General features: G+C 43.6%; 1 protein-coding gene across 1 annotated transcript; it reads left to right on the top strand.

Moving 5' to 3' along the window:
* Positions 1 to 15147: 15147 nt before the first annotated feature.
* On the top strand, positions 15148 to 16158 carry LOC147958686 (uncharacterized). The gene has a single exon (XM_087532249.1). It carries the CDS (start codon positions 15148 to 15150, stop codon positions 16156 to 16158), a length of 1011 nt encoding a protein of 336 aa, XP_087388375.1.
* The last annotated feature ends 922 nt before the right edge of the window (positions 16159 to 17080 follow it).

The following is a 17080-nucleotide window of genomic DNA, read 5'->3' as shown; positions in this document are numbered from 1 at the left end:
GGATAGGAAGGTAAAACACGCATAACTTCAAAACTTTAAGCACATAGAGAGGAAACTTGATATTATTGCAACTCCTACAAGCATATATTCCTCCCTCATAATAATTTTCAGTAGCATCATGAATGAATTTAACAATATAACCAGCACCTAAAGCATTCTTTTCATGATCTACAAGCATAGAAAATTTACTACTCTCTACATAAGCAAGATTCTTCTCATGAATAATAGTGGGAGTAAACTCAACAAAGTAACTGTCATGGGATTGAAAATTGAAATCAAGATGACAAGTTTCATTGTTATCATTATTATTTAAAGCATATGTGTCATCACAATAATCATCATAGATAGGAGGCATGCTTTCATCATAATAAGTTTGCTCATCAAAGCTTGGGGGACAAAAAATATCATCTTCATCAAACATAGCTTCCCCTAGCTTGTGGCTTTGCATATCATTAGCATCATAGATATTCAAGGAATTCATACTAACAACATTGCAATCATGCTCTCATTCAAATATTTAGTGCCAAACATTTTATAGATTTCTTCTTCTAGCACTTGAGCACAATTATCCTTTCCATCATACTCACGAAAGATATTAAAAAGGTGAAGCGTATGAGACAAACTCAATTCCACTTTTTTATAGTTTTCTTTTATAGACTAAACTAGTGATAAAACAAGAAACTAAAAGACTCGATTGCAAGATCTAAAGATATACCTTCAAGCACTAACCTCCCCGGCAACGGCGCCAGAAAAGAGCTTGATGTCTACAACACAACCTTCTTCTTGTAGACGTTGTTGGGCCTCCAAGTGCAGAGGTTTGTAGGACAGTAGCAAATTTCCCTCAGGTGGACGACCTAAGGTTTATCAATCCGTAGGAGGCGTAGGGTGAAGATGATCTCTCTCAAGCAACCCTGCAACCAAATAACAAAGAGTCTCTTGTGTCCCCAACACACCCAATACAATGGTAAATTGTATAGGCGCACTAGTTTAGTGAAGAGATGGTGATAAAAGTGCAATATGGATAGTAGATAAAGGTTTTTGTAATCTGAAATTATAAAAAAAGCAAGGTAACTAATGATAAAAGTGAGCGTAAACGGTATTGCAATGCGTTGAAACAGGGCCTAGGGTTCATACTTTCGCTAGTGCAAGTTCCCTCAACAATACTAACATAATTGGATCACATAACTATCCCTCAACATGCAACAAAGAGTCACTCCAAAGTCACTAATAGCGGAGAACAAACGAAGAGATTATGGTAGGGTACGAAACCACCTCAAAGTTATTCTTTCCAATCAATCCGTTGGGCTATTCCTATAAGTGTCACAAACAGCCCTAGAGTTCGTACTAGAATAACACCTTAAGACACAAATCAACCAAAACCCTAATGTCACCTAGATACTCCATTTCACCTCAAGTATCCGTGGGTATGATTATACGATATGCATCACACAATCTCAGATTCATCTATTCAACCAACACATAGAACCTCAAAGAGTGCCCCAAAGTTTCTACCGGAGAATCACGATGAAAACGTGTGCCAACCCCTATGCATAGGTTCATGGGCAGAACCCGCAAGTTGGTCACCAAAACATACATCAAGTGGCACGTGGTATCCCATTGTCACCATAGATATCCACGACAAGACATACATCAAGTATTCTCAAATCTTTAAAGACTCAATCCGATAAGATAACTTCAAAGGGGAAACTCAATTCATTACAAGAGAGAAGAGGGGGAGGAGAAACAAAGGATCCAACTATCATAGCAAAGCTCGCGATACATCAAGATCGTATCATCTCAAGAACACGAGAGAGAGAGAGATCAAACACATAGCTACTGGTACATACCCTCGGCCCTGAGGGAGAACTACTCCCTCCTCGTCATGGAGAGCACCGGGATGATGAAGATGGCCACCGGTGAGGGTCCCCCCCTCCGGCAGGGTGCCGGAACAGGGTCCCGATTGACTTTTGGTGGCTACGGAGGCTTTTGGCGGCGGAACTCCCGATCTATCTTGCGTTCTGGAAGTTTTAGGATATATGGAGTTATATAGGCAGAAGAAGCACGTCAGGGGAGCCACGGGGGCCCCACGAGGCAGGGGGGCGTGCCCCCCACCCTCGTGGGCAGCTCCCGTATCTTCTGACGTGGGGCCAAGTCCATCAGGTGTGTTTCCTTCCAAAAATAACTTCTCCAGTTTATTTCGTCCCGTTTCGACTCCGTCTGATATTCCTTTTCTTCAAAACATTGAAATAGGCATAAAACAGCAAATCTGGGTTGGGCCTCCGGTTAATAGGTTAGTCCCCAAAATAATATAAAAGTGGAAAAATAAAGCCCAATATTGCCCAAAACAGTAGATAATATAGCATGGAGCAATCAAAAATTATAGATACGTTGGAGACGCATCACAATCACCTCAACTTCATTTGCTTGGCTAGTTGGTGGTTGGCTAGAAGCATTGGGGGCATACAACTCAACCTCATTTGCTTTAATAGATGGTACACGGGGACATGGTTGGCGATAAGCATTGGGGGCATCAACCACAACCCTATGCTCAACAAGTGGCACCATTGTCCTCTCGCTCATGTCATCCATTGGGGAAGAGACATGTGATACGTCTCCGTCGTATCTATAATTTTTGATTGTTCCATGCCAATATTACTCAACTTTCATATACTTTTTGGCAACTTTTTATATTATTTTTAGGACTAACATATTGATCCAGTGCCCGGTGCTAGTTCCTGTCTGTTGCATGTTTTTGGTTTCGCAGAATATCCATATCAAACAGAGTCCAATCGGGATAAAAACGGACGGAGCTTATTTTTGGAAAATATGGAAAATTTGGGAGGAAAATCAACGCGAACCAGTGCCCGAGGTGGTCACGAGGCAGGGGGCGCGCCCCCTACCCTCGTGATCCCACCATAAGGCGGTTGACGCTCTTCTTTGCCGCAAGAAAGCTAATATTCAGAAAAAAAAATCACGGCGAAGGTTTCAGGCCAATCGGAGTTACGGATCTCCATATATACACGAAACGGTGAAACAGAGCCAGGCGAGAACGCAGAACCAGAGAGAGACAGAGAGATAGATCCAATCTCGGAGGGGCTCTCGCCCCTCCCATGCCATAGGATCCAAGGACCAGAGGGGAAACCCTTCTCCCATCTAGGGAGGAGGTCAAGGAAGAAGAAGAAGGGGGGCCCTCTCCCCCTTGCTTCCGGTGGCGCCGGAGCGCTGCCGGGGCCATCATCAACCGCCATCTTCACCAACAACTTCACCGCCATCATCACCAACTCTTCCCCCTCTATGCAGCGGTGTAACCTCTCTCTTACCCGCTGTAATCTCTACTTAAACATGGTGCTCAACGCTATATATTATTTCCCAATGATGTATGGCTATCCTATGATGTTTGAGTAGATCTGTTTTGTCTTAATGGCTATTTGATGATCGTGATTGGTTTGAGTTGTATGTTTTATTATTGGTGCTGTCCTATGGTGCTCTCCGTGTCGCGCAAGCGTGAGGGATTCCCGCTGTAGGGTTTGCAATATGCTTATGATTTGCTTATGGTGGGTGGCGTGAGTGACAGAAGCACAGACCCGAGTAAGTAGGTTGTTTGCGTATGGGATAAAGGGGACTTGATGCTTTAATGCTATGGTTGGGTTTTACCTTAATGAATCTTTAGTAGTTGCAGATGCTTACTAGAGTTCCAATCATAAGTGCATATGATCCAAGTAGAGAAAGTATGTTAGCTTATGCCTCTCCCTCAAATAAAATTGCAATAATGATTACCGGTCTAGTTATCGATTGCCTAGGGACAAATAACCTTCTTGTTGACAAAAGCTCTCTACTAAAACTAATTTAGTTGTGTCTTTATCTAAACAGCACCTAGCTTTTATTTTCGTGTTCTTTACTTTCTTGCAAGCCTATCCAAAAACCCCTACAAAGTACTTCTAGTTTCATAGATGTTCTAGGTAAAGAGAACGTCAAGCGTGCGTAGAGTTGTATCGGTGGTCGATAGAACTTGAGGGAATATTTGTTCTACCTTTAGCTCCTCGTTGGGTTTGACACTCTTACTTATCGAAAGAGGCTACAATTGATCCCCTATACTTGTGGGTTATCAAGACCTTTTTCTGGCGCCGTTGCCGGGGAGCAATAGCGTGAGGTGAATATTCCCGTGTGTGCTTGTTTGCTTTATCACTAAGTAATTTTTATTTGCTGTTCTTAGTTGTTTCCTATCTTTAGTTATGGGTAGGAAACGCAAAATACCAAAAAAATTAGTTGCACCTACTAAACCAATGGTTGAAGAACCACTCAAAATCTATCACACTGCTGAAGCTTTTTACTTGGATCATCTTCGATCCCTTTGTGCTCGTGCCGAAACCCCAACTAGCTTAGTTGAGGGCAAATCTTTAGATGAGCATGCTTGTTATGTGCAACACCGTATATCTGGAAAAAAGGAAAGTATTATGGGGTCAAATTCAACGTTTGCAATGCTATGCTTGGAATTTATGTGAAATATATGATTTTACTTGTTGTTCTGAAAACCCTAAGAAACACCTTCCCTATCAATGTGAGTTTAGTAATAATGGAATCGTATCTTCGTATGCTAAGGGTGTTTATAATTACTATGATGTTCAACAAATTGCAGAATTTGTTGCTTTTAAGGGTGCTTTTGAAATTGCTTCTTTGATTGAAAAGTATGATGATACTCTTCACAAATCTGAAAATTTTGCCATACTTGAATATTGTTATGAGAATTATGCTTCTAATGCTTATGTTAAACTATATATTGAGGACTACTCCACTGTCCAAGAAGAAACTAATATTTTGCAGGAGTCTATGGAAGAAGAAATTGATGAAAATGTGAGCTCATTGGATGAAAAATATGAGGAGGAGAGCGAAGAACAAAAGGAGGAAGAGCGGATTGATCACCCGTGCCCACCTTCTAATGAGAGTAACTCTTCAACTCATACATTGTTTAATTCCCCTTCGTGCTTATCGAAAGATGATTGCTATGATGACTGTTATGATCCCTATGTTCTTTTGAAATATCCCTTTTTGATGATGCTTGCTATGCTTGTGGCCAAGACGCCAATATGAATGATGCTTATGGAGATGAACTTGCTATAGTTCCTTATGTTAAACATGAAATTGTTGCTATTGCACCCACGCATGATAGTCCTATTATCTTTTTGAATTCTCCCGACTACACTATATCGGAGAAGTTTGCACTTATTAAGGGTTATATTGATGGGTTGCCTTTTATCGTTGCACATGATGATTTTGATAAATATAATATGCATGTGCTTGCTGCTCCTACTTGCAATTATTATGAGAGAGGAACTATATCTCCACCTCTTTATGTTTTCAACACGAAAAAATTGCAAGAAACTGTTTATACTATGCATTGGCCTTTACTTTGTGTGCATGAATTGTTCTTTTATGACATGCCGAGGCATAGGAAGAGAGTTAGACTTCGTTGTTGCATGATATATGTTACTTTGTGCTCACTACTAAATTACAAATCATTGTTAATTAAAATTGGCTTTGATATACCTTGGGATCCGGGTGGATCCATTACTTGAGCACTATATGCCTAGCTTAATGGCTTAAAAGAAAGCGCTGCCAAGGAGACAACCCGGATGTTTTAGGGAGTCATTTATTTCTGTTGAGTGCTTTCATATAGTTTAAAAACAACAAAAATAAAGAGGGGAACCCAAAGCTTTTTCAAAAAGGAAAGTGAAAGTGAGAAAGACAAGCATTGTTGAAGTGGGAGAGCTCCTTGAACTTTGTTCATGCTCACGGCAACTTTGTGAATCTTGATTACAGGAACTTTTCAAGAAAAATAATTATCCCCTTATACAATTCCATTGTATTATAAAAATAATGTGCCAAGGTTTGTCTTTAGGATGTTTACATTTGCTTGATGGTTTGTACGGTGCAGGACAGAAACTTTGGCTGTAGTGCGCGATTTTACATTTTTGGCTGGAACGTCAAATGGTTCTGATTCTTTTTACACTGTATTCCTATACAAATTGTTTATTTTTCCTAATTTTGGTAGAATTTTTAAAGTATCATAAGTATGGTGAATGTTCAGATTGCTACAGACTGTTCTGTTTTAGACAGATTCTGTTTTAATGCATATTTTGCTTGTTTTGATGAAACTATCAATTTAAATCAGTGGATTAAGCCATGGAAAAGTTATATTACAGTAGACACAATGAAAAAAACAAAATATGAATTGGTTTGCAACAGTACTTAGAGTAGTGATTTGCTTTATTATACTAACGGATCTTACCGAGTTTTCTGTTGAAGTTTTGTGTGGATGAAGTGTTCGATGATCGAGAAGGTTTCGATGTGAGAAGAAGGAAGAGAGGGAAGAGCTCAATATTGGGGATGCCCTAGGCACCCCAAGTAAATATTCAAGGAGACTCAAGCGTCTAAGCTTGGGGATGCTGGGGAGGCATCCCCTCTTTCTTCAACAAGTATCTTTATGTTTTCGGATTCGTTTCGTTCATGCGATATGTGCAAGTCTTGGAGCGCCTTTTGCATTTAGGTTTTTCTTTTTCTTTTTATGCAACATGCTGGTATGAGATAGTCCTTGGTTGATTTATAGAATGCTCATTGCTCTTCACTTATATCTTTTGAGTATGGCTTTATAGAATGCTTCATGTGCTTCACTTATATCATTTGAAGTTTGGATTGCCTGTTTCTCTTCACTTAGACAACCACCATTTGTAGAATGCTCTTTTGCTTCACTTATATTTGTTAGAGCACGGGCATATCGTTTGTAGAAAGAATTAAACTCTCGTGCTTCACTTATATCTATTTAGAGAGATGACAGGAACTGGTCATTCACATGGTTAGTCATAAAATCCTACATAAACTTTCAGATCGCTGAATATGACATGTTTGATTCCTTGCAATAGTTTTGCGATATAAAGGTGGTGATATTAGAGTCATGCAAGTCGAGTAATTGTGAAATTGAGAAATACTTGTGTTGAGGTTTGCAAGTCCCGTAGCATGCACGTATGGTGAACTGTTATGTAACGAAGTCGGAGCATGAGGTGTTTATTGATTGTCTTCCTTATGAGTGGCGGTCGGGGACGAGCGATGGTCTTTTCCTACCAATCTATACCCCTAGGAGCATGTGCGTAGTACTTTGTTTCGATGACTAATAGATTTTTGCAATAAGTATGTGAGTTCTTTATGGCTAATGTTGAGTCCATGGATTATACACACTCTCACCCTTCCATCATTGCTAGCCTCTTCGGTACCGTGCATTGCCCTTTCTCACCTCGAGAGTTGGTGCAAACTTTGTCGGTGCATCCAAACCCTGTGATATGACGCTCTGTCACACATAAACCTCCTGATATCTTCCTCAAAACAGCCACCATACCTACCTATCATGGCATTTCCATAGCCATTCCGAGATATATTGCCATGCAACTTCCATCATCATCATATACATGACTTGAGCATTCATTGTCATATTGCTTTGCATGATCGTAAGATAGCTAGCATGACGTTTTCATGGCTTGTCCGTTTTTTTATGTCATTGCTACGCTAGAACATTGCACATCCCGGTACACCGCCGGAGGCACTCATATAGAGTCATATCTTTGTTCTAGTATCGAGTTGTAAGTAATAACAGTGTGATGATCATCATTATTAGAGCATTGACCAAAAAAAGAGAGGCCAAAGAAGCCTAAAAAAAGGGGGGTAAAGAAGCCCGCAAAAAAAGGGGGCAATGTTACTATCCTTTTACCACACTTGTGCTTCAAAGTAGCACCATGTTCTTCATATAGAGAGTCTCTTGAGTTATCACTTTCATATACTAGTGGGAATTTTCATTATAGAACTTGGCTTGTATATTCCAACGATGGGCTTCCTCAAATGCCCTAGGTCTTCATGAGCAAGCAAGTTGGATGCACACCCACTTAGTTTTAGTTTGAGCTTTCATATACTTATATCTCTAGTGCATCCGTTGCATGGCAATCCCTACTCCTCACATTGATATCTATTAATGGGCATCTCCATAGCCCGTTGATATGCCTAGTTGATGTGAGACTTTCTCTCTTTTTTGTCTTCTCCACATAACCCCCACCATCATATTCTATTCCACCTATAGTGCTATGTCCATGGATCACGCTCATGTATTGCGTGAAAGTTGAAAAGATTTGAGAAATGTCAAAGTATGAAACAATTGCTTGGCTTGTCATCGGGGTTGTGCATGATGTGAATGCTTTGTGTGGTGAAGATGGAGCATAGCCAGACTATATGATTTTGTAGGGATGAGCTTTCTTTGGCTATGTTATTTCAATAAGACATAATTGCTTGGTTGGTATGCTTGAAATATTATTGTCTTTATGTCAAAGGATAGATTATTGCTTTTAATCACTCGTGTCTTAATATTCATGCCATAATTAGACATATGATCAAGATTATGCTAGGTAGCATTCCACATCAAAAATTATTATTTTTATCATTTACCTACTCGAGGACGAGCAGGAATTAAGCTTGGGGATGCTGATACGTCTCCATCGTATCTATAATTTTTTATTGTTCCATGCCAATATTACTCAACTTTCATATACTTTTTGGCAACTTTTTATATTATTTTTAGGACTAACATATTGATCCAGTGCCCGGTGCCAGTTCCTATCTGTTGCATGTTTTTGGTTTCGCAGAATATCCATATCAAACAGAGTCCAAACGGGATAAAAACGGACGGAGCTTATTTTTGGAAAATATGGAAAATTTGGGAGGAAAATCAACGCGAACCAGTGCCCGAGGTGGTCACGAGGCAGGGGGGAGCGCCTGCCCCCTGGGCGCGCCCCTACCCTCGTGAGCCCACCGTAAGGCGGTTGACGCTCTTCTTTTGCCGCAAGAAAGCTAATATTCGGAAAAAAATCACCGCGAAGGTTTCAGGCCAATCGGAGTTACGAATCTCCATATATACACGAAACGGTGAAACAGAGCCAGGCGAGAACGCAAAACCATAGAGAGACAGAGAGATAGATCCAATCTCGGAGGGGCTCTCGCCCCTCCCACGCCATAGGAGCCAAGGACCAGAGGGGAAACCCTTCTCCCATCTAGGGAGGAGGTCAATGAAGAAGAAGAAGGGGGGCCCTCTCCCCCTTGCTTCCGGTGGCGCCGGAGCGCTGCCGGGGCCATCATCATCACCGCCATCTTCACCAACAACTTCACCGCCATCATCACCAACTCTTCCCCCCTCTATGCAGCGGTGTAACCTCTCTCTTACCCGCTGCAATCTCTACTTAAACATGGTGCTCAACGCTATATATTATTTCCCAATGATGTATCGCTATCCTATGATGTTTGAGTAGATCTGTTTTGTCTTAATGGCTATTTGATGATCGTGATTGGTTTGAGTTGTATGTTTTATTATTGGTGCTGTCCTATGGTGCTCTCCGTGTCGCGCAAGCGTGAGGGATTCCCGCTGTAGGGTTTGCAATATGCTTATGATTTGCTTATGGTGGGTGGCGTGAGTGACAGAAGCACAGACCCGAGTAAGTAGGTTGTTTGCGTATGGGATAAAGGGGACTTGATGCTTTAATGCTATGGTTGGGTTTTACCTTAATGAATCTTTAGTAGTTGCAGATGCTTACTAGAGTTCCAATCATAAGTGCATATGATCCAAGTAGAGAAAGTATGTTAGCTTATGCCTCTCCCTCAAATAAAATTGCAATAATGATTACCGGTCTAGTTATCGATTGCCTAGGGACAAATAACCTTCTTGTTGACAAAAGCTCTCTACTAAAACTAATTTAGTTGTGTCTTTATCTAAACAGCACCTAGCTTTTATTTTCGTGTTCTTTACTTTCTTGCAAGCCTATCCAAAAACCCCTACAAAGTACTTCTAGTTTCATAGATGTTCTAGGTAAAGCGAACGTCAAGCGTGCGTAGAGTTGTATCGATGGTCGATAGAACTTGAGGGAATATTTGTTCTACCTTTAGCTCCTCGTTGGGTTTGACACTCTTACTTATCGAAAGAGGCTACAATTGATCCCCTATACTTGTGGGTTATCAAGACCTTTTTCTGGCGCCGTTGCCGGGGAGCAATAGCGTGAGGTGAATATTCCCGTGTGTGCTTGTTTGCTTTATCACTAAGTAATTTTTATTTGCTGTTCTTAGTTGTTTCCTATCTTTAGTTATGGGTAGGAAACACAAAATACCAAAAAAATTAGTTGCACCTACTAAACCAATGGTTGAAGAACCACTCAAAATCTATCACACTGTTGAAGCTTTTTACTTGGATCATCTTCGATCCCTTTGTGCTCGTGCCGAAACCCCAACTAGCTTAGTTGAGGGCAAATCTTTAGATGAGCATGCTTGTTATGTGCAACACCGTATATCTGAAAAAGGGAAAGTATTATGGGGTCAAATTCAACGTTTGCAATGCTATGCTTGGAATTTATGTGAAATATATGATTTTACTTGTTGTTCTGAAAACCCTAAGAAACACCTTCCCTATCAATGTGAGTTTAGTAATAATGGAATCGTATATTCGTATGCTAAGGGTGTTTATAATTACTATGATGTTCAACAAATTGAAGAATTTGTTGCTTTTAAGGGTGCTTTTGAAATTGCTTCTTTGATTGAAAAGTATGATGATACTCTTCACAAATCTGAAAATTTTGCCATACTTGAATATTGTTATGAGAATTATGCTTCTAATGCTTATGTTAAACTATATATTGAGGACTACTCCACTGTCCAAGAAGAAACTAATATTTTGCAGGAGTCTATGGAAGAAGAAATTGATGAAAATGTGAGCTCATTGGATGAAAAATATGAGGAGGAGAGCGAAGAACAAAAGGAGGAAGAGCGGATTGATCACCCGTGCCCACCTTCTAATGAGAGTAACTCTTCAACTCATACATTGTTTAATTCCCCTTCGTGCTTATCGAAAGATGATTGCTATGATGACTGTTATGATCCCTATGATTCTTTTGAAATATCCCTTTTTGATGATGCTTTCTATGCTTGTGGCCAAGACGCCAATATGAATGATGCTTATGGAGATGAACTTGCTATAGTTCCTTATGTTAAACATGAAATTGTTGCTATTGCACCCACGCATGATAGTCCTATTATCTTTTTGAATTCTCCCGACTACACTATATCGGAGAAGTTTGCACTTATTAAGGGTTATATTGATGGGTTGCCTTTTATCGTTGCACATGATGATTTTGATAAATATAATATGCATGTGCTTGCTGCTCCTACTTACAATTATTATGAGAGAGGAACTATATCTCCACCTCTTTATGTTTTCAACACGAAAAAATTGCAAGAAACTGTTTATACTATGCATTGGCCTTTACTTTGTGTGCATGAATTGTTCTTTTATGACATGCCGAGGCATAGGAAGAGAGTTAGACTTCGTTGTTGCATGATATATGTTACTTTGTGCTCACTACTAAATTACAAATCATTGTTAATTAAAATTGGCTTTGACATACCTTGGGATCCGGGTGAATCCATTACTTGAGCACTATATGCCTAGCTTAATGGCTTAAAAGAAAGCACTGCCAGGGAGACAACCCGGAAGTTTTATGGAGTCATTTATTTCTGTTGAGTGCTTTCATATAGTTTAAAAACCAATGGTTCCTCACCCGTGTCGGTATTGTTACTCAAGAATGCCTCCTTGTCCATGTAATGAACATTAATAAGTCTCTCCATCTAAAAATAACATGAATGCATTTAAGACTTCAATGAGAATTGGTGTTTATCCAAATACATCTCATTATATCCAAATCATATCAACACTAAATTATTGGTGATGTCCACAAAAGTATCACTAATTAACACACACTAAGCAAAGTTAACCGTAATCACTAACTAACCCTAACCCCCAATCTTTGTACTCAACAAGCATATATTCCTACTACACACCGTGCATATCACTATATTATCAAAGTTAACCAAGCCATTCACACTAACATAAGGGAGAAAACATGAACTAAGGTTCCACCAACATGTATAAAATGCAACCAAAATAACAAGATTTAAAAAAAATTGGATGATTTGGGGGAGATTACCAAGAGTAACAAAGTGATGAAAAAATCCACCTAAAGGATGCACTTTTTGGAGAGGATTTGAGGGTGAGCTTGAGGGGTGGGAGAGAGTGTGAGAGCTCCAAGTGTTCTTCAAGCTCGGGTTGTGGATTGGGGAAAGTGTGTGGGGTGGGTCCCACACACTCTCCCGTGGGTTATCCACTTACCAGGGCCAGACACCAGGGTCCTTGGCGTCTGGCCCCTTTGCCATGTCAGCAGATCAACGGGCAGGCGGGCAGTGCGGGCCAGGGGGCAGACGCCAGGGTTCCTGGCGGCTGGTTCGCAACCCAGACGCCAGGAATGTTGGCGTCACCCAAAGAGGTCAGAATCGTTTTTTAAACAAGGTCAAATCGGAATTTTGTTAGCCTTTTAAGTTATAACAGTAATTTTGTCCGACTTTTCCGGCCTGGCCAGTTTCAGAACGCAGTGACTCGAGGCGGATGCTTCTAAAGGAGAAGAATGCACTAATTATGTAGGGCCTCCTGCTTGAAATCTTAGTGGCACTAGCATCTTCCTTAAGTTTTAGAGAAACTCTCGAATCTTTGTCTTGTTAATAGGATGATCGAAACACTCTCTGTGGGGCGCCAGGTGGAGGTTCTCATATGATTTCTCGTATTGCCAGACCAGTTTTGATGTTACTATGCCATAAACTACCCCCTTCATTCTTAAATATTAGTTTTTTTAGATATTTTACTATAGAGTCTACATTCAGATGTATATGGACATCTTTGAAAGTATAAGTTCACTCATTTTGCTTCGGATGTAGTCTATAGTAGAATCTCTTAAAAGATTTATATTTAGAAAAGGAGGGAGTATGAACCAGGTGGAGTATTTATTTAGCTAGATGGTACTCCCTCCATTTTATAATGTAGTGCTTCCTCTATCTCTGTGCTTCAACTTTGACCGTAAATTTAACTATCGAGACCGATTGCGGCGGGAGCAAAAGCTATATCAGTGAATTCATATTTGAAAGAAGTTTTTAATTATATAACTTTTTCTCCCGCCGCAGTCGGTCTCGTTTGTTAAATTTATGGTCAAAGTTCGACCTTGAAAAGCGCGGGCGCACTATATTTTGGAATGGAGGGAGTACTTGCTACTCTTTCTATCCAGAAAAGCTTGTCCCAAGCTTGTTTTTCAAATGAATGTATCTAGCACTAACTTGATGTTAGATACATCCATTTGAAGGACAATCTTTTTCGGACGAAGGGAGTACTAGTTTTTCTTAAATGGACTCTTACTAGAGTAGGACATTTCGGAGACCGAGCTTCATGGAGCCTTTTATTTTAAAAAATTCAAAATTCATAAATTTCAGTTTAAAAAAATTCAGAAAAAATTACACATGTATGCAAGGATGTAAAGTGTATGTGTGAACATTTTTAGGATGAAATACCTTAAATTGCAAGCTGCACAAAAGAACAAAATCATGGACTTTAAAGATGAACAGTACATATGCTAAAAAAACCCTAGATTTGTCTTTTTTATGTAGCTCACATTTTATTGTATTTTGACCTAAAAATTTACACACATGCAAAATTATGTATCTAGGTATATGCATATTTATTTTCAGATTTTTCTGAAACTGAAAAGGCCTTTATGGAGCTCGGTCTCCGTTTGACATTTTCGCTCTTACTAATTCAATTAGAGTAGCCAACTGACCATAATGCCAAACGATGTTTTTAGGTCAGTGCAAATTTCTGCACCCGCGTTCACAAACCAACCGCAAGGGCTGATGGTTGCAATTTTGTCTCCGGGACTCGAGACCAAACGATCAAAAGTCGCCTCTTGATTTCTAACAGTGTATCCGTACATGTTGATTAGAGACTAATGTGCGCTTCGCTGCGCACTTCTTCACTCGTGGGATTATTATTTTCTTTCTCTAGCAAGTTACTGCATTCCGCAGGTTTGTTTTGGTTGTGTATGTTGGTTTTAATTATGTTATGATGGTGTTTCTTTCATTTGTATATCGAGATATTTGTTGTAAGAGGGGAATGAAGTTGTTAGGCGTGTGGTTATGATGTCCTTATATAAACCGGCCTTGGTGTTAGCCGGTGTTGGTTGTGTGAACCCCTTGAGCTTGAAAGTGCTCTTCTAATCCCAAGCTCACATGCATTTGGATGAACAATAAAATCACCCAAAAATTGGAAAATAGTTTAAAAACTTTGGGCGCGGCACAGGGGAGAAGATGGGGGTTGGCTTCGTGAGTGGGCCCCGCGACCTGGCCCCTGTGGGTTTATAACTGTTCAGCACCTACCGCCGGAGTCTTTGGCGGTAGGGTTGCACAGGCTACCGCCAGGGTCCTCGATGGTAGGTGGATGGCAGGAAACGATGGGCGTTACTAGAGCTGACATGGATAAGTAGGCTATCACCGAGGCTTTAGGCGGTAGGCTATGCAACCCTACTGTCAAAGACCCCGATGATAGATGTTTTTTTTAAAATAGGGTCAATTCCGCTCAAACTTTGCGCAAAGGATCAAAACATCAAATTTGGCATATTGTGGTGGATCTATCATCCATGGCCTCGCTACTTGCTACGTGGTGCGCCAGCCACGGCTCCACGTGCTGCTTACAAAGCTACTAGCTCCGTCCCATAATAGAAGAATGTTTTTAATACTACATTAATTTAAAAAACTCTTATATTACAAGACGAAGGAGTACTTAGGCCAGCCCCACTGCACGACCCATTCTGTCCGGGCCCGTTCGATTAAGGTAAAAGGGACAAACCGGTTGGTCCAGCGCGCGACGGCCCGAACCCATCTGGTTCGTTTTGTGTCCGGGCCGACCCATTTCGAGCGCAAACATGCGCGGGTTTGGGTCGCGATGGACACCAAACGGACGCATCACTTGTCCGCGTTGGGGCCGCGTGGCAGGCGGCCACCTACCTTCCACCCGTCCAAATCAATGCGCACGCACGGGCAGCCCCGCCTGTCATCCGCCCAACCAAACTGTCGCGGTCCTTCTTAAATGGGGAAGCCATGAATCGGTCGTCGTCCACACTCCCACTCCACCCCGCGGCCTGCTCGACATCCGACAGCACCAAAACCCTAGCCTCGAACTCGCCGGCCGGCCGCCTCGCAGCCATGGACTTCTGGAACCACGGCCGCAAGGGGAAGCATGACCGCGAGGCCGGCTCCTCCTCGGGACGCCATCGCGGCTCCGTGAAAGAGGAGGCCGCTTCGTCGTCGCGTCGGGCCCCCACGCCTGCCCCGTTCACCATCGCCCCTAGGGCCGTCGGCGAGCGCGACCTGCAGTACCTGGCCGTTGACGTATGCCGGCGGTACTGGGATACGAGGACGCCGGTCCCGTGGAGTGACGTCCACCTCCCCAACAATTGGCACCTCACCGCCGACCGGGTCCCGTTCCCGCCGATGCCGATGAGCGGCCGTGCGCGGCGCGATGAGATCGAGGGCCGCCGCCGCCTCCTCCCCGACGACCTCTACTACAACGAGAGGTACGCCCCCGACTCCGTGCTCTGGGACACGTGGCTCCAAGATGAGCACGACATGCGGCGCGCGTCCTACTTCACCGACACGGTGTCGGGGCCGCGGCGGCCACGTCGGGAGGCGCGCGGGCATATGCGATTGCGCGGCCTCATGCCCACGGCGTCGCCTTCCCCGTCTCCGTCACCACCTCCACCTCCTCGCATGACAGCGGAGGAGGAGGCCTGTCTCATGGCATGTGTCATGGAGGACTCCATGCGCACGCACGATGAGCGCCAATGGGAGGGCCTCGAGGAGATGACGGCCCTCTTCGCGGCCGGTGACGTCGCCATCCCCGAGCTGGAGATGGTGGCGAAGGAGGAGGTGATGGAGGAGCCGCCAGTGGCCGTGTTCCACCCGGGCCTGGTGGGCCAGCACTGGAGCTGGTCGTGCACGACTCCGGAGATGGCGGACGTCGTGGGGGGTGTGAACTGGTGCCCCACGCCGCCGCGGTCACCGGAGCGAGACGCCTCGCCACAGGAGGAGGTGGTGCAGGCACCTGCTACCTTCCGGCCCGCCGCCCCCGTGCACCACGGATCGCCGGCCCACCTCTGGACGCCGCCGGACCACGTCGACCTCGTCAGCGACGACGACGACACCGGCGGCCACTGAAGACGGTGACGGCCACGACATCGACGGGCGTGGCAGGAGCTCGCGAGCGGCATTTTTTTGTTTTTATGTTAATTATGGCACTGGGCCGTTAAGTGAATCGTGGAACTGAGCCGTTTTATGGCCATGACCCCTTAAATTATTTTTTAAGTTTTTTAACTGCGTTTATTTACTTTTTAAGTCATTTTATTTTTGTTTTTTATGTTTTTTATCACGTCCAACACAGACATGATTTGGGGTGCGGGCGCGTGCTGGGCGCACCCACGACCCAACGGACAGAGGCGTACATGGGCGAACCCATTGCCGCCCAAAAGGGTCAAAATCTGATCAAATCGGACGTCCGTTTGGGGTCATGAGTGGAGTTGGCCTTAGAGCAACTCCAATGGGGCGACCCATTTCGTCCGCCGCCGTCCGTTTGGGTCGGCGCGGACAAAAGAGGCAGCCCAACGCGCCGACCCATACCCAAATCGCGTCCGCTCCGTGTCCGCGCCGACGTATTTGCGGCCCAAATTTGTGCCCCAAATGCGTCGGCGCGGACGAGGAACGGACGCCTCGCACGCCTTCTCACTGTCCGCCGCGTCCCCACCTGGCGGCCGTCCAGCTTCGACGATCAACATTATTTATGACGACCGCCCACCTTGGGCCCATGCGTTAGTGATGGCGGTCGGGCGTGCGGCGGGGCCGTCCTCATCCACTGCCAGTTGCCCCGTCCCAATCTGGCCACCCCTGCCCCCATGCCGGCGACAACCCTAGCCACCGCCAGCATGGGCTTCTTCTCCGGCATCGGCAGCAGCGGCAAGGGCAAGGCCGCCGCCCGTGATTCCCCCTCCCTCCCCGCCCTACCCACGCCGTCGCGCGCTTCCCGGCAGAGGCAACACATCAATGTGCCGGTGCACCAGGCCGAGTGGCACTGGCAGCACCGCGT

This window comes from Triticum urartu, chromosome 7A (assembly GCF_056163025.1).
Source record: "Triticum urartu cultivar PI428250 chromosome 7A, HENAU_Tu73, whole genome shotgun sequence".
Lineage (NCBI taxonomy): Eukaryota > Viridiplantae > Streptophyta > Magnoliopsida > Poales > Poaceae > Triticum > Triticum urartu.
The sequence above is the reverse complement of the archived record's forward strand: the minus strand, read 5'-3'. Positions and strand labels throughout refer to the sequence as shown.